At 38.1% G+C, this 22,886-nt stretch overlaps 1 protein-coding gene across 1 annotated transcript in view; it reads right to left on the bottom strand.

The window, feature by feature from the left end:
- The window catches only part of ARID2 (AT-rich interaction domain 2), a 164,441-nt gene that overhangs the window by 50,072 nt on the left and 91,483 nt on the right, over positions 1–22,886 (bottom strand). The window contains exons 4-6 of the mRNA XM_055141422.1: positions 11,159–11,292; positions 5,701–5,919; positions 1,614–1,681 (exon numbers count right to left, since the gene is read on the bottom strand). Coding sequence (XP_054997397.1) covers positions 1,614–1,681; positions 5,701–5,919; positions 11,159–11,292 — 421 coding nt within the window. The remainder of the gene's footprint in view (positions 1–1,613; positions 1,682–5,700; positions 5,920–11,158; positions 11,293–22,886) is intronic.

Here is a 22,886-nt window from a genome sequence, read left to right on the forward strand (position 1 = left end):
GGTGCTCAGTACAAGAAGTGGGTGACGACTGTGTGGTGCTGGGGACTGATCCTGGGCTCCATGCAGTCACTGCAGCCCCCTGAGCTACCTCCCACCCTCCATCCCCTCAATCGATACTCTTCAAAACAAGTTTCTTAAATGAGATTTACAAGTGTTTCACTATCCAAATTTGTATTGAAATTGAGTTTTATTTTCATGCTTATTTGGGGGCCATACCTGACAGTACTGGCGGGCTCTGAGGATCATGTGGGGATCAAGACCAATCAGGCCTGTGCAAGGCAAGCCCCCTACCTGATGAAACCATCTCTCCAGCCCCTGAAACTGCTTTGCAATATTTAACTACTTACTCTACGGAGTCTGAGGCCCCAGAAGTAAGTGTAGGGGCTGGAGAGACAGCACAGACAGTAAGGCACCTGCTCTGCTTACAGTGGAGCCAGGATCAACCCCCGGCACTGCATATGGTCCTCTAAGCACCTCCCAAAGCAATACCCATGCAGAACCGAAAGTAGGTCCAGAGTATCTCTGGGCATGGCCCGAATATACAAACAAGAGGGGATGGGAAAGGGGGAAAGGGAAAAAAGGCAGGAGAGGAGACTGGTCTAGAATGATATTAAAAAGGGGGAAAGTTCAACATAGTCTACATAAACTAAACATGAAAGTTAAAAATCAGGAATCCAAATATTATGGGCTAAATGTCGTGCACTGCATGAAGCTGGCCCTGCTCTGATCTGCAGCACTGTCTACCGTCCTCTGAGCACTGCAAGGGTCACTCCTGAACATGAAATCAGTGCTTGGCCAAGGGAAGTGTAAAACCCAAGCCCTGAAAGTTAAAAATCAGTTTTGCCCACAAATACTGTTTTTGTGTATGTCCTACTTAAAGTAACAATGGAGACAGTAGTCTAAAAAGATAAATTAGGGGCTGGAGTGACAGTACAGAGGGTAGGGTGTTGGCCTTGCAGAAGGCCGACCGAGATTCAATCCTGGCATCCCATATGGTCCCCTGAGCACTGCCAGCAGTAATTTCTGAGTGAAGAGTCAGGAGTTATCTTTGAGCACTGCCAGGTGTGATTTCTGAGTATAAGTCAGGAGCAACCCCTGAGAACTGCCAGTTGTGGCCCCAAAACCATAAAATTTTACAAATATAAATTAAACTGTTTGACATTTTCTGCAACTTCCTACTAGAAATTCACAAGTTAATGTTTCTGAAACTTATTCCAAAAACTTTCCTCCAGATCAACAGCTATGAATCTTTGTAGATTCACATATACCTTTGAGGATTTTTATGAAAGTCTGATTCCTCATCACATCCAAACATTATAATTTCAGAGAGTACATAAAATTAAAACTTCCTGAAGCCCATTCTCAGAATGCCTAGTTGAACTTTTTGCTTTTGTTACAGATTTATCATATCATTCTTAGAAGCCAAAGTATAATGAAAGATATTTAATGAACTCAGTCACAATTTTAAAATAGGTATCTTTAGAAATTATGCAAAAGAGAAAAGTACAGGTAGTTCAATGTTTATAAAACTGATCACAGACCTTTGATCACTAACCCTTGGTCCTTGGCTATGTGTAATTTAATGGACCAATATTTTAATTTATGTCAATTACCTTAACAAAATCTCTATCAGTCTTCTCCTTCCATTCTTCTCCAAATACAGTAGAAAATGATCCTAAGGCTAAAAGATAAATAGTATATTTAGTAAAATCTCTTAGTTCCCTAACAGATAGGCTTGGAAAAACAGTGAAAATGCATTTTAAAATATCTTGCTTAATAAAAATCATTCTGTAGTAAATGAGAAAAAAAAATCACGAAAATTTCTCGACAAATTATATAATTTATCTAACTTATGGGAAATTCTTATCTCTTCAAACTGAAAAACAGACAACAAAGGAAAAAACAGAATAATAGTTTCCCTGTCTTAACTTTCACCTGTAACAAAGAAAAAATAATGACGTCAAACTGATAGTTTTACACTGCCAAATTATTTTAATTTAAAATTTTCATAACAATTATGTAATTCACATTTCAATACAATAGGACAAGAAATCCATTGAAAATAATTCTCACAAAGGATATCTCCTTTAAGGCATATTCTTAGCCCCACAGCTCATTTGTATTCCTTGATCAAATGATCCATTTCAAAAGCTTCTTCTTAATAAAAACCTGACCTTACTACAAAAGTTAAAACATACAGTAACATGTTGGATTTCACTTTCCTTGTGAGCAGTGGGGTGACACTGGCTCGTATTGTCAGTATGGAGAAAATAAAGCAACAGGATATAAATGTCTAAGCTATGATTTCCCCCCCCAAAAGAATTAGGTCATGGCTTTTATCAGCTATTAGATAAACTATATAAAAAATCCACTGCTTTAAGAAAGCAAAAAGAAAACTGTAAAGTCGAAATTTCATGTTTTTTTTTTTTTAACTTTTTGGGTCACACCTGGTAATGCACAGGGGTCACTCCTGGCACATGCACTCAGGAATTACTCCTGGTGGTGCTTGGGGACCATATGGGATGCTGAGGTTCAAACCCAGGTCAGCCACGTGCAAGGCAAACGCCCTACCCGCTGCGCTATCGCTCCAGTCCCTGATTTTTTTTTAAAAAAAAGCAAAAGTAAGCCTCTGAATATGCTATGATAAGTATAAAAAAGGGATATAAACCTTAAGTCTTATGTCTTTAAATATAGGTAGAATTTTCATCAAAAAGGGGAATAAAAATAGTCTAACAAATTTATATAATCAACAAACTTTAATATTGATAAAGATCATAGAAGACAATATATAAAGAATGTAAAGTTCTCAAAAAGCAAATTAACTATAATGACCTACAAAAATATTTATAAAAATATCAAATATACATATAAAGAGCACTTAATGAGAAAAATTAAACTCAGGTGCCATCCAGGGGACATACGGTGAATTTTTTAACTTGTTCCTGTGTCACACTGGGTGGTGCATCACTCCTGAACCTGCACTCAACAATCACCCTGGTGGGCTCCAGGGCCTGTGAGAGGCTGGGGATGAACCCAGCTTGGCTGAACGGAAGGCAAACGCTCCAACGAACGTGCCATTTCTCCGGGCCACAGGTTTTGTTTGTTCGAAAAAGCCTTACAAGAAGAACTTCATTGGGCAAAGAATATTGGATAAAAATGTAAATGAAAAAAATCAAACTTCTAAATCACATGAAATTTCATTACTTTTTAAAAACAAAAATGTAGAAACATTCCATACTTTAGAAAAATGCACTTATAATTATTTTTCAATAGAAATACTCAGAAAACCAAAACCTTTCCTCACAAGCCTCCTCAGATGAAATACATACAGAATCACCACACTTGAAGCATTCCATGCTAGTGTCAAGCTAAATTACTGTTTAAATAACCGTTTGATAATCTGGTCTTTAGATAGAAGTGCTTACAGAACAGACATTAAGTCAGAGAAATTTGGTCTAAAGAACATCGTGCTTCAGTGCACAAGAAATTAGAAAGATTGCTTGTATGTTGTAATCCGTCCTTAATCAATGACTATAAGACTTCAAAAAAAAAATCACTCTGGTTTGAGAATATCCATTCTAAAAATTTCATGTTAAAGTTTATAAAACATGAGAAAGAATTAAAGCCCCCTTTTATATTAAATGCTGTGAGATATCTTTCAAGGAACAAATCAAAAAATTAAGACACACAAAAACATGTGGGTGAGATGCAGAGCCATCGTATTTACTAATTTTTTCCGGGTTGTCCTCCTGAATGAGCTTGAACAGGCGTGACCTTAAGCCAAGCCAATAAACCAGTGGAGGCTCCCTGACGAGCAGCTCGGGAAGAGCACAGGCCTGCACTGTGCTGGCCTAGGTCCAAACTGTGAGCACTGAACTACAGCACGGGCAGTTTGGCAGCATGGACACTCATGCCCTCCAACACTGCAGGGAGGGCTGGTGCTGGGGAGCATTCCACTCCGCTTTAAATGGGCTCTGAGCATTTATCACTGAAGAGCACTGTTCTGTTGAGAAACTCTTGCTATGAAGAGTATTCTGATGTACCCAGTTTAAGTTGGTATGAAATTTTGAAATCTAAGAGGAGGCAGAGAGAGGGCAATGAACAGGGTATGGAGAAGAGGAAAGACACAGGCAGGAAGACAAGCAGAATGCGAGGGAGGAAAGAAGGGTAGAGTGGAGGAGAACGGCGGAGAAACACAGATGTTCAAGTCACTTTATTAGGTTCTAGATCTTTAAAACAGTCTTTAAAAAAAAACTAATGACAAAATCACAAACAATTCTTTAAAAGTAGATTTTTTTAACAGCTTTCACTTTACCAGTAATCTCTGACTGACTAGTGGACAACTAATCCCAAGAAGTTAAGTGAGAAATACAAACAATTTTACTTTAAAGATAATAAAAAAGACAATTTAAAGAAATAAATCTGTAGATTAAATCAATTATTCTTAGCAACCATCACTATCAGATTATTCTCTGATAGTCACCAAATTTAGATATTCAAAGTTACACATGAGGAGAAGTCCTGTGTAGCCAGCAACAGTTTCAGGCATGGTAATGTAATCTTCACTTTCGCTTGCTTAAGCCAATTACAAAATGTACTCACACAAAATAGGAAACTATAAAAATTTAAGGAATTCTAATTAAATAATAATCCCAAAAACTGTACACTATTTAACTCCAATCAAATCACAGAAAAGAATACTCATTTGCAAATATTCCTAATATAAAGACAAAATTTGACATGGGACTATTTTAAGAAATTTTTACACTATGCCTACTGTGAGATTATGATACGTTCAATATATACTAACATACTTTCTCCTTTAATGGGATACACTAATGATGAAAGAAGTTAAATTAGGATAGAGGAAGGTTAAGAAGAAAAAAATTATACTGATAGTATTCAGCTAATTAAAATATTTTAAAAATAAAAATTATGAGCAGGAAAGATTTAAGAATATATCTTGCAAATTCCTACAAAACTAATACTAAAGAATCAAATAATTTGGTCATGTTAAGAAAACCTGGACTTCAGCTGGAGCAATAGTACAGTGAGTAGGGCATTTGCTCTGCACGTGACCAACCCGGATTTGATCCCCAGCATCCTATATGGTTCCCTGAGCACCACAGGAGTAATTCCTGACTGCAGAGCCAGGAGTAACCCCTGTGCAACATTGGGTGGGTGTGACCGAAAAAACCAAAAAGAAAAAATAAAGCAGACTTAATAAAATATAACTTCACAGAAAATAATCTGATTTGTAAAAACTTGCATATACCAAGTAGAATACAAATTACTTAATAAATATTACTTTTCATATTCAAGTACCAAAATTTCAACTGTACACCCTTAAACTGATTGGTTAACAACTATCGTTACACACTAACGGATATTTAGTTTACACAATATTTTTCAAGTTTTTTGTTTTCTCTATCAAAGTCCTCTAACACTCTTCTAAAAACAAGTTACCCATATGTTACTCCGAAGAAACCCCATGATTTTATTTTAAGAGTTCTCCTGGGATTAATTAGCATTCCATGTGTTTGAGATTAAAAAAAAAATATCTCAAAGAATATATTAAACATAATAAAAGCATATACATTATGTGATGTTAACAGAAAGAATTTTTCTCATTAAAAATCTTAAAGAATGCTTTAATACATATTTAAAATGATCAAACAATATGTTCAACTTAAAACTTACTGTCATCAAACACCCCAGCATTAGCAAGTAATAAAGTGATGATTTTAGGATCTTTTTCAAGTTGCATGACGTGTTTGCTTTCATTTGACAGGAGAGTGCATACATTAATTGCAAAATCCACTTCATTTGGGAGTCCAGACAGCAGTGAAAGCACCAATTTATTATAATCATTTGGCGAATTGAAATCCATGGATAGCCCATAACTTTGACGCAGATAATCTAACGAAGATAAAAATGAAAACACCTTGAGTAAATTGAGTACACAAAAAATTATGGTTAACATCTTTTTTGAACATAAGACTGAAACTTACTTTTTTTTTTATAACATAAACTAAGTAGATATAAAAAAAAGAAATTTGGAGAGTTCAACTTTCTGTCTTAATTTAAAAGTACATTCTTTAAATGGGCTGGAGCGATAGCACAGAAAGTAGGGCATTTGCCTTCCTCCATCCCTCTCGGAGACCCTGGCAAGCTACCCATGGCATATTCAATATGCCAAAAACAGTAACAACAATGCTACAGTTGTTAAAACTATACTTTAAATAGTTTTAAAATGCAAAAAAAATACATATATCCTTTAGCTATCATTTCCAAAATATAATTGCATCACTAGGTAAAAATAACCCAACTTTATGCTTATATTTTTATGCTTATATATATATATATATATATTTAAATTCTTTTGTTAATTCACCATGTGGAAAGTTACAAAGCGTTCAGGTTAAAGTCTCAGTTATACAATGTTCAAACACCCATCCCTTCACCAGTGCACATATTCCACCACCAAGAATCATGATATACCTCCCCCCTTCCCCCCACCTCCCTATGCTTATATTTTTAAAAGATAAAATATTATTTTGTTTCTTGGCCACACCTGGCAGTACTCAGGACTTACTCCTGGTTTTGTGCTCAGAAAATCATGAGGTGCTGGGCATTGAACCTGGGTGGCTGCAAGCAAGGCAAGTACCCTCGCCGCAATACCGATTTTCTGACCCAAGATAAAAGTCTTATTCTTATACACTATATATAAGCCAGAGATCCAGGGTTCTTTGAAAGCTCTATGTTTTTCACACAAAGCTTACTTTACTTGATCATATTTATTGTGACATATTTGACAAGTACTTATCAAGCACTATAAACATTAACATGACAGGACGTTAACTTATTTAATATTTTATTTGCAAATATTTCCTCAGATAGTATCCGCTTTTAAAATTTTTTAGCTTTGGGACCAGCTCTGACGGTGCTGAGGGGCACTTCTGGCTCACCATTAGGAATCACTCCTGCTGGTGCTCAGGGACCAGATGAAATGCCAGGAATAGAACCAGGGCCTGCTGTGCGTAAGGCAAATTGCCTTACCTGCAGTACTATCAGTCCAGCCCCTGGTCTTTCATTTTCTTTAGTGTCCTCAGAGAGCAGAAATTTTCATTTTGACTAAGTTTAATACATGTGTACGTACCTTTATGGTTCATGCTTTTGTGTCCTAAAAAAAAAAAGTTATAACCTATTGTAACCCAAGGAAAGACTTTCTCTAAAAAAACTTAAAACTCTTCAAAAATTTAAAGGGGAGGGGCCGGAGCAATAGCACAGCGGGTAGGGCGTTTGTCTTGCACTCGGCCAACCCGGGTTCGATTGCCAGCATCCCATATAGTTCCCTGAGCACCGCCAGGGGTAATTCCTGAGTGCAGAGCCAGGAGTAATCCCTGTCCATCGCTGGGTGTGACCCAAAAAGAAAAAAAAAAAAAAGGAGAGAGATGCTTATTGAAAAATAATCTGCTATAAAAACCAGTATTTAAAACTGCCATTCTGTGAACTGGTGACACTGTGCAAGTGGGAAAAAAAATGGTTAAAAGCCACTAATGAAAAAACATAAAAGAAAATATCAGTTTTATAAACAATGACTCCTAACTGGAATAATTTAGGCCTACATCGAGTATGTTCTAAGACAGAAGAAGACAGAAGTACATTTTTGAAATAAAGAGTAAATAAATTCAATCAAGAAGAAGCAAGATTTAAGACAAATTTAAACTTCCCATAAAACCTTTATATCAGCCAGCTTTTTATAATTTTGATAAACAGAAAATTTTTCATGTAGAACATAACTACCTGGAGAAAAAGTTAAGATAAATCTCAGCAATAGATTGCAAAGAGCATTCAGGCAGACTGAATGGAAAAACATTCAGGAACTACATTCAAAACTGTTCATATTTTTTATGTACTTTCAAAATGTCTTAGAATTATCATATTTTCTATTGAAGAATTCCACCAGAGTCAATTCAATGCATCCCCATTCAAATAATTTTGTCAAAATTATCTTCAATTAGAAATAAATGATCATGGAAAGTACTTTACATTAGGCTTAGTTAAGATTCCTAAAATAATGCAGATATTTACAAGATGTTAGTATCTTTCCTTTCTCCCTGGAGATGATCGAACAGGTACAATTTTATAATTAGAATGAAATCAAAAACGTATTTTCGAAAAAAAAAAAAAAGTGGGGGCTGGAGTGATAGCACAGCGGGTAGGGCGTTTGCCTTGCACGCGGCCGACCCGGGTTCTAATCCCAGCATCCCATATGGTCCCCTGAGCTCCGCCAGGGGTAATTCCTGAGTGAAGAGCCAGCCAGGAGTAACCCCTGTGCATTGCCGGGTGTGACCCAAAAACAAAAACAAAACAAAACAAAAAAAACAACGTAGTTTCAACGTGTGACTTAAATTTATACAAATATGTCACATCTGACAATCTGAGGCACATCCTGTCTTTGTTTTCAGTTCAGATGAAAGGGAAACTGTCTCTGGAGTGCCGTTCTATACGCAGTACATACATTCTATAATATATTCTTTCTACTGATACTAGCAGTCTAAGTATGTTATAAAATGGAATATTTGAAAGAAAATCTTTCTCAATTACAACAAGTAATACAAAATTCTCTGCAGTTTAACACTTTCAAATTTAAAAAAAATTATTACTTTACAGTGAGATAAAGTGACAAAGTTGTCCATGATTAACACTTCCAAATTCAAATACCACAGGTGCAAATGGGTAAAGTGCTTCCTTTTTTTGTACCACATGTATCAAATTTTCATCATCAGGTAAGATAGCAAAGAAGTAAGCAATCAACCTGAATTTAAACCCCTAGTACCACACCCAGGCCCCTTGTCACTGTACCATGATCACTCTTGATCACAGAGCTGGAAGAGACCTTAAACAATGCTGCGTATGGCTTAACCCCTCCAACCTCATCCCAAAAGAAAGTCAAGTTTAGTGCTTCCCAAATTGATTAACAGTGCTCCAAGAGGCGTGTCGGAAGTCTCGGGTGCAACTGTAAGAGGGGCAGGGGAGGGAGACCCGCTTTCTGTAGCTCCCTTAGAGAAGACACATTGTCAGGGGAACACGAAGGAAGTTTTTGTTCTGAATAGGAGACAGTAAGCCAACTGTGTGTGGGTATTCATGAACTATATGACCACCAAGATCTCAGCTAATTCTAAAATTTTACTTTTTCCTTTTATTTCAGGGTGTTGTCATTTGTCAGTATTGCCTTGTATTTAACAATTCAATATACACTAAAACATTTCATTAGTATATTACATTTTAATTAAAAACACTTTTTATTTTTTTTTTTATTTTATTTTTTTTTTTTGCTTTTTGGGTCACACCCAGCGATGCTCAGGGGTTACTCCTGGCTCTGCACTCAGGAATTACTCCTGGCAGTGCTTGGGGGACCATATGGGATGCCGGGGATCGAACCTGGGTCGGCCGCATGCAAGGCAAACGCCCTACCCGCTGTGCTATCGCTCCGGCCCCAAAAACACTTTTTAATTAAGGTTTTTGTCCTGTTTACAAAAAATGGGGGGGAGGGGTTTGATTATAAGCCACATCACTCATTCAATGTAGAAATAACCTGTTACTTCTTGTTACTGAACAAACATGCTTGTTACACAGCAGTCACGAGTCTTTTCATAAATAGGAAGCATAACAAGTCTTATGTTGTAAGTTTATACTATTTACAAGATCTGATGGTGACTTAACAAGTTCTCCTTAGTCCCTGGGGTACTAAGAACTCATTCATTTGGTTTGCATTTACACCCTCTTATCTAATCCCCAATTATATGAAAGTGTCAGATGAAGATCAAAGATATTTATTCTATTTCACTAGTGATAACTTTCTTGGGAAAGAAGTGGGGAGAGTAACTTGACATGAAAGAAACTGAGAAATACAGGAAAAAGAAAAAAGTGATACTGGCATACATGAGAGCTTAATTCATGCATTACTTATTAAAAATTGACATTATTGTCAATAAAGAATAAAAACTAGATACTTGTTAAATTTTAAAAATGCCCTTGATGGATGTGGCCAACTCAGATTTACCCGAAGCACTTCATATCGTCTCCTGAGCAATGCCAGGAGTTATCCCTGAGCACAGAGCAAGGAGTAAACTTTGAGCACCAATGGATATGGCCCCCAAACCAAACCAAATAAAATATCTTCGAGGCACTGGAGAACTAGTAAAGCAGGTAAGTTGCCTGTCATGCGCCCAACAAACCCCAGCATTCCTATATTGTCTCCGAGCACCCCCAGAAATGACCTCTGAGTGCAGAGCCTGGAAGAGGTGCTAAGCACCCAGGCTGTCTTGGATCCCACCCACACCCTCCACCCTGAAGAAAAAGATAGATGTCTATTTCTTCAGACCTTTCCCAGTCATATTTCCCACCACTGGAGCGACTAAAGCACTGTCCCTTCTACCTGGTCTGTCTCAAGGACCTCTGCTCCCCACCCCACCTCCCACCCATGCAGGAGGGACCACATCCTACTGTCGGGACACACTGATTTACACTTAATGCTGCTGGGTGAAAAGAGTAGGAGTGTAAGGTGGGTGGAAGGATGGGATGCCAGGGATGAAAATCAGGGATCATCTACCCACCTTCTCTACAAGTTGGGCTATCCCCCGCACTCTCAAGTACCTCTTTATTGACCTGAACTAGATTCCCTCCAATTTGCATCCTGCTGTATTTCTGACATAGATTCCTCTATAATCCTTGACCTAAATTTAAAAAATATTATTCCCACTTAACATTGCAAAACAGTAGAGATCAGAAATGCTCAAAGAATTTTGGATATTTCATGAACTGCAAAACGAAGAGTAAAATGCAAATATTTTTTGGCTTCCCTAATACAGACTGACTGATAATGTGGATCATCAACCAAAGCAGTAAGAAACTATTTCAAAGTATAGGTATTTGTAACTGAAAATTACAACAACTAAAATTCTTAAGAAGCAGGCTTATAATAGAAAGTATCGTGATAGAATTCAATGCAGGTCTTCATTTTTTAAAAAGTTTCATTTTTCTCAGGTGTTAAAGTGCTTTCATGAGCAAAGTAAGAGATCATTTCATTGGATTGTATTTCCTTAATTCAAAACTGTGGAGGTGTGCCCTAATAACTTCCAATGATATTTACCTGATACACTGTGTTGCTGGTAATTGTAGGAAGATGGAATTGCACCAATAGGAAGCTGTGGCTTTGGATTGCCTGGTGGTACCTCATCATCATCCTCACCAAAATGATGAACTTTCTCGTACTTTTCTAGGTAACTGAAATAGAAAAATAGCACAGCAGAGACTTTTAAAATTTTATGTCTTTAAAAAAAAAAAAAACTTACCATATCAGTTTTCTGCTTTTAGAGGTATTAAATTTGATAACTTATTTTTGAAAAGATACCACAAACTTCTTTGTGTAGTAAAATGGTCATTTCAGAAACAGTAATACAGGTAAGTCAATGCAATGGTCACAAAAGTTTTTATATATTTTCATAAAAACATCATAAGAAATAGTACAGTATGGTAATTAAGATGAAGAACACCCACTTCTGAAGACCAATACTTTACTGATTTAAAAACACTATAGGGGCTGGAGCGATAGCACAGTGGGTAGGTTTGCCTTGAACGCAGCTGACCTGGGTTCAATTCCCAGCATCCTTGCATGGTCCCCTCAGCACCAACAGGGGTAATTTCTGAGTTCAGGGCCAGGAGTAACCCTTGTGCATCACCAGGTGTGACCCAAAAAGCAAAAACAGATAAATAAATAAAAACACTATATATGTTTGTGATGGGCTGGAGCGATAGCACAGCGGGTAAGGCATTTGCCTTGCATGTGGCCGACCCAGGTTCAATTCCTCCGTCCCTCTCGGAGAGCCCAGCAAGCTACCGAGAGTATCTTGCCCGCATGGCAGAGCCTGACAAGCTATCCGTGGCATATTTGATATGCCAAAAACAGTAGCAACAAGTCTCATAATGGAGACATTACTGGTGCCCGCTTGAGCAAACTGATGAACAACAGGATGACAGTGCTACAGTGCTATATATGTCTGCAATAAAAACTGAGAGAAATTTGAGATATTCAAACTCTGGCCTTTACTACCATTCACCAGAAATAGCCATAGGCTCATGTGCATTTCAGTTTATTTATTTTCCATGCACATTTTTACTTTTGTAATTTATTTTAGAGCAAATTGTGTCAATATACACAATACTACCTAATTTTTAAAAAAAGTTTTATGGTATCTGACCCTACCGATATCTCAAAATTGAAGTGTGTTTTAAGCTATATATTTCACTGTTCTTACTTTTTTCTTTTCTTTTTTTTTTTTTTTTGCTTTTTGCGTCACACTCAGCGATGCTCAGGGGTTGGTTACTCCTGGCTTTGCACTCAGGAATTACTCCTGGCAGTGCTTGGGGGACCATATGGGATGCCGGGGATCGAACCCGGGTCGGCCGCATGCAAGGCAAACGCCCTACCCGCTGTGCTATCGCTCCGGCCCCTGTTCTTACTTTTAAATGTTTTGATTTTTTCATTTTCATCCAATGACCAATAAGCTTAATCTGTGTATTTGCAAGTATATTTTTCTCATGAAAACATACAATCAATATGTTCCTTTTAAACAGCAACGGGGACTGGAGCAATAGCACAGCGGGTAGGGCATTTGCCTTGCACTCGGCCATATGGTCCCCTGAGCACCGCCAGGAGTAATTCCTGAGTGCAGAGCCAGGAATAACTCCTGTGCAAAAAGACAAAAAAAAAAAAAAAAAAAAAGACAGCAATAGCACAAAGTTCCCATTCCGAAGTAATATTTTCCCACAGTATTACTTCCTCTGGGTTTGATCTTTCTTCTAAACAGTAACTGAATTAAACTTCCAAATCCATCACCAAAGAGGTTTCCAGAGTAAGAATGTAAAATTGGGAAACAGTGGCCTAATATTTAATAAACACAACACTGAAACTGTAACTTGTTAATATTTCACACAAAAAATGTTAATACAATGCGATTTATCCTAAGAAAGTTCTAAAAGTGCTCATTTTTAGAGCAATGTGAACCTCCTAATCCAGTCTGTTAATAAATACATTAGTAACTTCTATTTTGGTTCAATTTTGGGGCCATACCCAAAGATGCTAAGGGGACCAAAAGCCACGTCTAGGATTTGAACTGAAGTCAGCTAGATGCAAGTTTAGAGTTCTAACTCTTGAATGATCTCTCTTGCCCAGTAAATATTTTGGAACTGCTACAGTTACCTGCCTTTTCTAGACTATCTGAAATAATATAAGAAGAAAACAATAAACATCTAAATGATTTGGTAAGTGTAATCTTGTTTTCAGCATCAAAACTTGTAAGAAATAAAAGAAAAGTGGAAACTGGGGTTGGGGGCGGGTTTGGGGAGTTGGAAGGGCAGACTGGTGGAGGGAAACGGCCACTCAGGAAGGGACTGAATGGCGCTGATGCAGTCTACACCTCAAACCCAATCACAAATAACTTGTGATTCATGATTTAGTTTAAAAAAACTTTAAAGGTAGGAAAAATGGAAATGCATGCACACATAGAGCTCCAGAACACAGAGAAGAGCCAGCGACTGCAGACACTTTTACACAACTGACAGAATGTACAGGCCTGAAAACATGAAACAGAGGATGGAAGCCAGTCCAGTGCCTGCCTCCCATCGGCTTCTCCAGGTTTGATCCCAGGACCACACAGGAGTGAGGCAGGAGTAAGCATGGAGCCAGGAGGAAGCTCTGAGTACTTCAGGACTCACCCAAGGCCCCCCTACCAGTACGAAATACCAAACAAAAAACACATAATGAGAGGATGGCTAAAAAGAGTCTCTCTTCAGGATAAACTCACCATGGATAGAACTATAAATATATCAATGTCTTTTTTCCCCATTTCTAATAAAGTTATTATAGAATGAGGACCATATATAATTTTAAACATAAACAAAAATAATGTAACTGCTTCTGTAAATGGGACACTATCTGTATCAGTGTTTCTCCAGGGGCCAACTGTGGGCTGCAAGGACAGTCAAGGAAATCACAGGTGAAAACTGCACAAACCAAGGGCCATGACACAAGAACAGGGAGTCAACAGGTAGGACAGGGTCCTCACAAAAGGAACAATACTGAAAGGAGCACTGCAGCACTGCACTGTCTTCCCGTTGTTCATCAATTTGCTCGAACAGGCACCAGTAATGTCTCCATTGTGAGACTTGTTGTTACTGTTTTTGGCATATTGAATAAGCCACGGGGAGCTTGCCAGGCTCTGCCGTGCGGGTGGGACACTCTTGGTAGCTTACTGGGCTCTCCAAGAGAGACGAAGAAGTGAACCCGGGTTGGCTGAGTGCAAGGCAAATGCCCTACCCGATGTGCTATCGCTCCAGTCCACTGAAAGGAGCACAATTAGAAAAAGAATAAGGAAAATGTTTTTACATCAAATTAAATCACCAAAGCAGTAGTACTAATAGGGGCATTTTAGAATGCATGGTCTTTCACAAATGACTGAACTCACAAAACACTTAAAAAAAAAAACAGTTAAGAGAAACAACATGCATCAAAAAATTACTTATTAAAATAATCAAAGTAACAGGAGCTAGAGAGAAGTATGGCTGGCAGAGCCTAGGACGTGCATGCCACCACACTGAGTCTGAGTTCCAGCATCCCAGAGAGACTACCGAGTGCAGAGCGTGGTGTAGGCCCTGAGCATCACTGTGTAAGCCCCAAAACAGGAAGAAAAAAGACAAAATGATCAATATAACAATGAAATACGGATTTTTAAACCAAATATTATACTAAATTATTTTGAACAGTTAAAAATGTTACTCAAAATTCAAGGAATAGATTTTAAATGTCTCTTACTATAGCTGGGAAAGAAAACTTACTAGTTAAAACTATAAACAGGTATCTTCCCTTCTAGAACATTCAAAGAGTAACATAAGCAACATGAGTTGATGAATGAAAACTCAAGTATTACATAGTCAAGAAGTATAATTGTGTATTGATAACTACAAAGTAATGCCTCCCCTTTAACAAATAGCATCAATAATTCAGATTTTCACACTATTCAAATATATGTAACTTCTGATCCCTCTGCAAGTTCTAACTTTTCCCCATAATCATTATAAAACTCCAATCCACAGAAATTTATGGTCTGCACTAATTAAGATTTTTGAAATCTTTATTTCCCTGACTTGAAGGCTACTACATGTTCTCAGTATCATCCGTAAGTAATTCCAATTGAGACGGAACCTGTCCTAGTTCAACTAGAATTCTCGCACCTAACTCTTATAAATTAAAAAAAAAATAATAATCAGTGGTTACAAAATTATTCATTAAGTTTCAGTGTTACAAAGTTTCAACACCCGTCTCTTCGCCAGAGTCCACTTCCCTCCACCAATGTCCCCAGTTCCCCTCAGCCTGCCTGGAGAGCAGAGGTACCAGCTCCCCTGCACCTGACACGCCTCAGTGGCGCAAGTTCTTTGTTTCTATGCCTCCGAGGCCTGGTGAGTCCCTTACTAAGTTCCTTTATACCCCACGAGAGAGGGTCATTCTGTATCTGTCCCTCTCCAACTCAACACGATACTCTTGAGATCCGTACATATAGCAGCAAATTTCATGACTATCTTTCTTTGAATTACTGGCATGAGTAGTATTGCATCCTGTGTGTACCATAGTTTCTTTACCCAGTCATCTGTTCTTAGGCACACGGGTTGTTTCCAGATTTTGACAATTGTGAACAGCATTGCAATGAACACAGGGGTGCAGATATCTTTTCTAGATTGTCCTTTCGGCCCCTAGGTATATTCCAAGGAGTGGAATTGCTGGGTCCCATGAAAGCTCAATACCTGGTTGAGGAATGACCAGACTACCTTCCAAAACAGTAGACATTCCCTCCTGCAGTGAATAGAAGTTCCCCACATCCCCACCCTCTGGCCAACACTGGCTGGGTTTAGTTCTTTTTGACGTTTCTGGCACCTAATTATGATCTCCTGTGTTGTCCCTCTCAATTCTTTATCAAGAGCTTGAACTTACACACTGACACACATTCACAAGATTCACACATTCAACTAAGCACACTTCTTTCATTTCAAAATTAATGACAACACTCTGAACTGTTATATAAAACAATAATTTACCTACACTACATATTTGAGATTGGTAAACAAAGAAATCCAGATAGCAGTAAATACAACATCATGCAAGCAAAGAAAATGAAGTTCACTTTTTCAACATTTAGAAAACAGACTCAGGTAGGAAAAGCTGTATCTTCTTTTTCTTCAGCTTGACATTAATTTATATCATGGTATATTCAATGATACAGGTCACAAACTTAGAGGAAGAAGGTAAATATAAAAAACCAGCATACAGCAGAGAAGTTATTTTAAATAATTTAAAGGAGAGGTGATAAAAGAAAGAAAAGGTGAGTTAGAAAACATTAAAAAGAAAAAAGGCAAGTTAAAATTTGGAGTTTCAAAGGTGAATAGAGGGGCCGGAGCAATAGCACAGCTGGTAGGACATTTGCCTTACACAGGGCCGAACCTGGTTAATTTCCCAGCATCCCATATGGTCCCCTGAGCACCAGCAGGAGTAATTCCTGAGTGCAGAGCCAGGAGTAACCCCTGTGCATTGCTGGGTGTGGCCCCCCTAAAAAAAATTAAGGTGAGTAGAATGTGATGGTTAGCATAATAATAGGATCTAGGAAGTGAAAGCTATTTACAATGACTTAAAGAACATTGGGGTAACTAAGCACTTATCTACAAAAGCCAAATCCTTTTTAAAAATTACCATGTCAAAAGAAATCTAGAAAAAGGGCCAGAAACATAACAGAGATTAAGGCATTTGCCTCCCATGCAGCCAAGTGCAGTTTGATATAGATCCCACCAGTAAAGCCTGGAACAACCCTGAGTACAGAATTAGGAGTAAGCAGGAGCAATTATGGGAGTGACCCAACCTTCACCTGAGATAACAATTAAAAAAAAAAAAGACTAAATATAGAATAAATCTAACAAAAGTGATAATCAGAAATAAAAAATACAAACAAGTTTGCATAGTTTAAATGTGAAGAGCAGAAAAAGTGGTCCTTAGTAGAAAGCTTGCCACTGTCTATCTGTGCCTGAGTGGGACAGGTCAGGGAAGGGACCACTAGGACAATGCTAGAGGGAATGGTCACTCTGGAGCGGGACTGGGTGCTGATATCCTATCAGTAACAGTGCCTAAAGAAGGTGGGGGGACAGAAAAAAGAAAAACTGGGGACACTGGTGGAGAGAAATGGAAACTGGTGAAGGAATTGATGTTAGAACATCAATTAATACCTAAAACCCAATCATGAATATTTTGTAAGTTTGTAATTCAATGATTCAATTAAAATTTTTGTTTAAAAAATGAAATATGTGTATATCAAATAAAGTTCTTGAAGCTGGGAATCAAGGCCAGTAGGCAAAAAATAAGTTATTAAGTTATTCAAATGAATCTTTTTTTTTTTTTTTTGCTTTTTGGGTCACACCCAGCAATGCACAGGGGTCACTCCTGGCTCATGCACTCAGGAATCACCCCTGGAGGTGCTCAGGGGACCATATGGGATGCTGGGATTTGAACCCGGGTCGGCCGCGTGCAAGGCAAACGCCCTACCCGCTGTGCTATCACTCCAGCCCCTATTCAAATGAATCTTGATAGTAGTCTAAGTATGACTCAAAGTTAAATATATCCAGAGCCACTTTTAAAAGGTATACGAAGGGCTGAAGCAATAGCACAGTGGTCAGGGCATTTGCCTTGCACACAGCCGACCCAGGTTTGATTTCCAGCATCCCATATGGTCCCTTGAGCACTGCCAGGAATAATTCCTGAGTACAGAGCCAGGAGTAACCCCTGTTCATTGCCAGGTGTGTCCCAAAGAGAAAAAAAAAAAAAAGGTATACAGAATGATTGAACCAGGATATGACTTCTCTTCAAAATTAATTTTGCCCTAAACATAGCCAGGTGTGCCCCCACAACCACACCGAAACCCACAAAGCAAAACAAAAATAAATCAAAATTAAGGAATGATTAAAAAATGACTGATGAAGAGCATAGATGATTCAGGTATTATTCTCAGTCATAAGTAACCTAAAAAAGAATGTATCAATAGTAATTACAAAAAAAAGAGCTGAAAGCTACGAAATTACTAAAATAACTTGAAAATGGTACTCCGAATGTGAAGTTCTAACTGTCCTATGCAAAAAAAGAAAGTAGAAGAAAGAAAAATTTATAAACCGGTCTGTGTATTACTAATACAGAAAAAGTGAATTAAATGGGTTAATTTTCACAGTTAATATTAGGGGAAGTATGTTCTTTTTTTTTTTTACTATTTATTATTATTTTTTTAATTTATTTTATTGAATCACCAAGTGGAAAGTTACAAAGTTCTCAGGTTTATATCTCCGTTATACAATGCTCAAACACCCAACCCTTCACCAGTGCCCATATTCCACCACCAATAAAAACAAAAACAAAACAAAAACAAAAGCAAAAACAAAAAAAATTATACATCCCACCCCTCACCCCCCAACCTCCCCCCGTGCGTGAGTGATAATTTCACTTCCTTTTCTCTTTACCTTGATTACAATCCAGATTTCAACACACAACTCACTACTGTTGTTAGAGTTTCAAAACATACTCACTATTTTTGTTGGAATTTATCCCCCAAGAATACAGCTCTTTTAACAAGGAAATATTTGATAATAAGTTTTCCACTGATGAGAATGAAGAGATAAAATGTTTACAATTTCTGTATTATAGTAATTAAGTCCGTGGAGATTTAAGTTTGAAAATGAATCATTTCCCTTCCTGGACCAGCATGTAGCAAAAGCTTAGTTCACAGTCTCCATACATGGGTGCAAGCACTTGCTGGAACCCCAAATCCTAAATTGTCTCTGGTTCCCGCTCGTTCCACATCCACCGGCTGTGCAGAGGCATGGGCACCCAGGCCGAAACCCGGCCGAGCTGAGCACCGGCCCCGGCGGGGACTGCCCCGGTATCCCGCGGCTGTTTCAAGTTCAAAGCACCAGGGGAAGTATGTTCTTAAATGTTTGTCAGGTTTTAAGAGCTGGGAATAAAATGAAAATGAAATCATAATTTCCTAAATCACTACAGAGAAGTAAAAGTACTAATATGTAAATAGGCAGTAAAGTAAAAGAATAAGCTGTCACATAGCAATTATACTTGGGGATATGTCCTAGGGAAAAAAGTGCAAATAACTCAAATATTCATAAGCAATAGTATGAATTAATACAATATTATGTGGCAGTGAAAATTAATAAAGCAACATGAATCAATACTAATGGCCACTAACAAAATTTTTTCAATTTCAGAATTCCACTTAAAACAGCCATAAACAGGGTTTGGGGCGATGGTACAGCAGGTACTATCAGGTACCTTTCACGAAGTCGACCCGGGTTCGATTCCCAACCAGGAGAACTGGTTCATTGCAACACACAGTCAGGCTTCCCCAGCCTGTCCCCAACAGGCCCAGAAGCTTTTGCTTCTCACTGGAGCAAAAAGAACAGAAAAGGTCGCACCATTGAAAAGGTAGGTATTGAGGCTGGATAACAGTACAGCGGCGAGGGCTTTTGCACGAGGCCGACCAGCGTTCCATCCTTGGCATCCCATAGGGTCCCCCCGAGCACCACCAGGAGTTAATTCCTGAGTGCAGAGCCAGGAATAAACCCTGAGCATCGCAGATGTGACCCAAAAAGAAAAAGAAGCCATAAGCAAACAATAATCTAGGTATGTATTTCATGCAAGGCAGAGCTTGGCAAGCTCCCCATAGCATATGCCAAAAACAGTAACAGTAACAGGTCTCATTCGTTAGGAAAGACGAGTAAGAAGAGGCTGCTAAAATCTCATGGCTGGGACGAATGGAGTCATTACTGGTGTCTGATTGAGTAAATCAATGAACAACTGGAATGACAGTGATACAGCGATGCATTTAATAGACAAATATGGAGTAACACTTCAAAAAAAAAAAAAAAGGTAGGGCTGGAACAATAGTACAGCGGGTAGGGCGTTTGTATTTCATGCGGCCGACCCAGGTTCAAATCCCAGCATCCCATATGGTCCCCAGAGCACCGCCAGGAGTAATTCCTGAGTGTATGAGCCAGGAGTAACCAAAAAAAAAAAAATAAATAAATAAGCTAGGGTTTATACCCCTTTAAAAATATAGTTCCATAAAAAAAAAAGGGGGAAAAAATACAAATAACTTCAAAGTATTGATATAGTTTAACTTTTTTTGGCTATGGTGTGGATACATTTGCATGTGGTAAATATTTTGTCTATGACACATTCACAATTAAAAATTTTTAAATTAAAGGAAAGAATTAGTATTTTTTAAAATAAGAAATGAGTTATGAGCACAGAGCCAGGAATAAGCCCTGAGCAAAGGTAGGTGTGTCACCGAAACAATAAACAACACATGTCCACTAACACATACCTTCGAGGTACAGCACTTGTCTTACACATACGAGGTTCTGAGTTTTCATCTCAGGCACCACAAAACAACAATGCTGTTTATAAACTATGTAAATGGTTTTCAAATACAGAAAAAGACCCAAAGACACTGAAAACTACAAACTAGAAAAAACAACAGAACTGTAGGAAAAAGACTATGTAAAATATATTAATATCAATTAAACATATATACCCAAGACTAAGATTTTGCTACAGATGTCCACTGATAGAACTTATACTGAAAATTTAGTAATATTAAAAAATCACCATAAAAGTGACTCATCTTTTTTTAAAAAAATGCCGAAAGTTATTTAATAAAATGAAACATCCGCGCTTCATAGAAAAATTTTAACAAAAGTTCTATAACAGTGCTACATTTGAGTTTCTAGATTGTTTCTTTATTGGTGCCACATAAAACAATGTGTTATCATCTACGTCCTTTTACAGTACAATTATTGCAAAACATTGTACTTCATGTTGATCTAATATTGTAGCTTCTGTGGACAAGTTCCCCATAAAAGTGTGCATGTTTAAGATATTCCACTGGAGAGAGCTAATTTATGATTAAATACTGCATCCTTGTTTCATACAATCACTCCATGTGAGACGATATTGAAGGACTAACAGCAAATTGTCATTTTTGTTCAGCCTTTGGGCACTAAAAATGCATCAGATCCCACGTATGTCATTATATCTTAACTGGATAAGAAGATGTTATCTAATTTTAATTTAACTACTATAAAAAATAACAAGACTAAATAGATTGCATTTCAAAGAAATCACACAATTTGAGAAATGCAAACAAATTAATAAATACACAAATGCATTTAGGAGGGATACAACATGCACATCCCCCAGGTTCCATTCTGGGCATCACATAATCCCAGGCCTTGCCAGACACAACCCTGAAGGCTGCCCCTACAACACTGCTGGGGTGCCTGGGTACTACCTGCATCTGCAAGGCCTAACCAGAACCACAGATGATTCCAATGCACTCAATTACAAAACAAAGTATTTAAACAGTAAAAACTTCATTATACACTAAGTCCTCATTTAAGTAGTTGTTTTTGAAATAAGTTTTTAATAGCTACAATGTTAAGCAAGCCTACTGATTTTATGATAGAGCTAGGGGTTTCTTATTCTCTTATCAAAGTTGAAATGAATGAATTATTTGAGAACCAGCTGTATTTCGTGGTAATATGTGAAGTAACTAAGGTAAGTAAATAAGGCAGAAACAGAATGTGGAGAATATTTAGAAGTACTTGTGGGCACTGGAACAACAGTACGGTGGGAAGGGCATTTCCCTAGCATTTCTGGGTCTGATCCCAAACATCCTATATGGTCCTTTGAACACTGCCAGGAATAATCACCAAGTGCAGAGCCAGGAGAAAATGCTGACCATATCCAAGTGTAACCCATAAACAATCAAAAAGAGAAGTATTTATTGAGAAGTATTGAGAAAAGAGAAGTATTGAGAAAATTTATTATTTCACTTTTCAAAATTAATTTTTGCTGAATTTCCTACAGAAATACTAGATGGTGAACAAATTCAACTTAAAACTTAGAAACAGAACCAAAAAAAAGGACCAATTTTCATTCTACCCTAAGGTGAAGGTGAAATTTTAAGAAAGGAAAGAAAATCATGTAAAGGGCTTGGAGAGAGTACAGTGGTTTAGGATGCCTGCCTTGCATGCAGCCAACCCAGGTTTGATCCCCGGCATTCCATATGCTCCTCTGAGCGCTGCCAGGAGTAACTTCCTGAGTGCAGAGCCAGGAATAATCCCCGAGCATTGCTGGGTGGGAACCCACAACTTAAAAATAAATAAATAAATAATAAATAAACCATAAAAAATTTAAATAAAACCGGGGCTGGAGTGATAGCACAGCGGGTAGGGCGTTTGCCTTGCCCGAGGCGGACCCGGGTTTGATTCCCAGAATCCCATATAGTCCTCATGAGCACCGCCAAGAGTAACTCCTGAGTGCAGAGCTAGGATGCACCCTGTGCATCGTCAGGTGTGACCCAAAAAGCTAAAAAAGAAAAAAAAAAATTTAAATAAAACGTCCTTCCCCATTTCTTGCCACACTTAGTTGTGCTAAGGATTTACCTAAACTTGTGCTCAGGAATTACACCTGATTTCCAGGGATGCATACCGGGTGCCAGGTGCCAGGGATCAAACCCAGGTCTGCCATGTGCAAGGGAAGTGACTTAATTTCTGGTCTACCTTTGGTCCCCATGGGTATTTCATTTTTTTTTGTTTGTTTGTTTTTTTGGGTCACATCCGGCGATGCACAGTAGTTACTCCTGGCTCTGCAGTCAGGAATTACCCCTGGTGGTGCTCAGGGAACCATATGGGATGCTGGGAATCGAACCCGGGTCGGCTGCATG

This window comes from Sorex araneus, chromosome 6 (assembly GCF_027595985.1).
Source record: "Sorex araneus isolate mSorAra2 chromosome 6, mSorAra2.pri, whole genome shotgun sequence".
Lineage (NCBI taxonomy): Eukaryota > Metazoa > Chordata > Mammalia > Eulipotyphla > Soricidae > Sorex > Sorex araneus.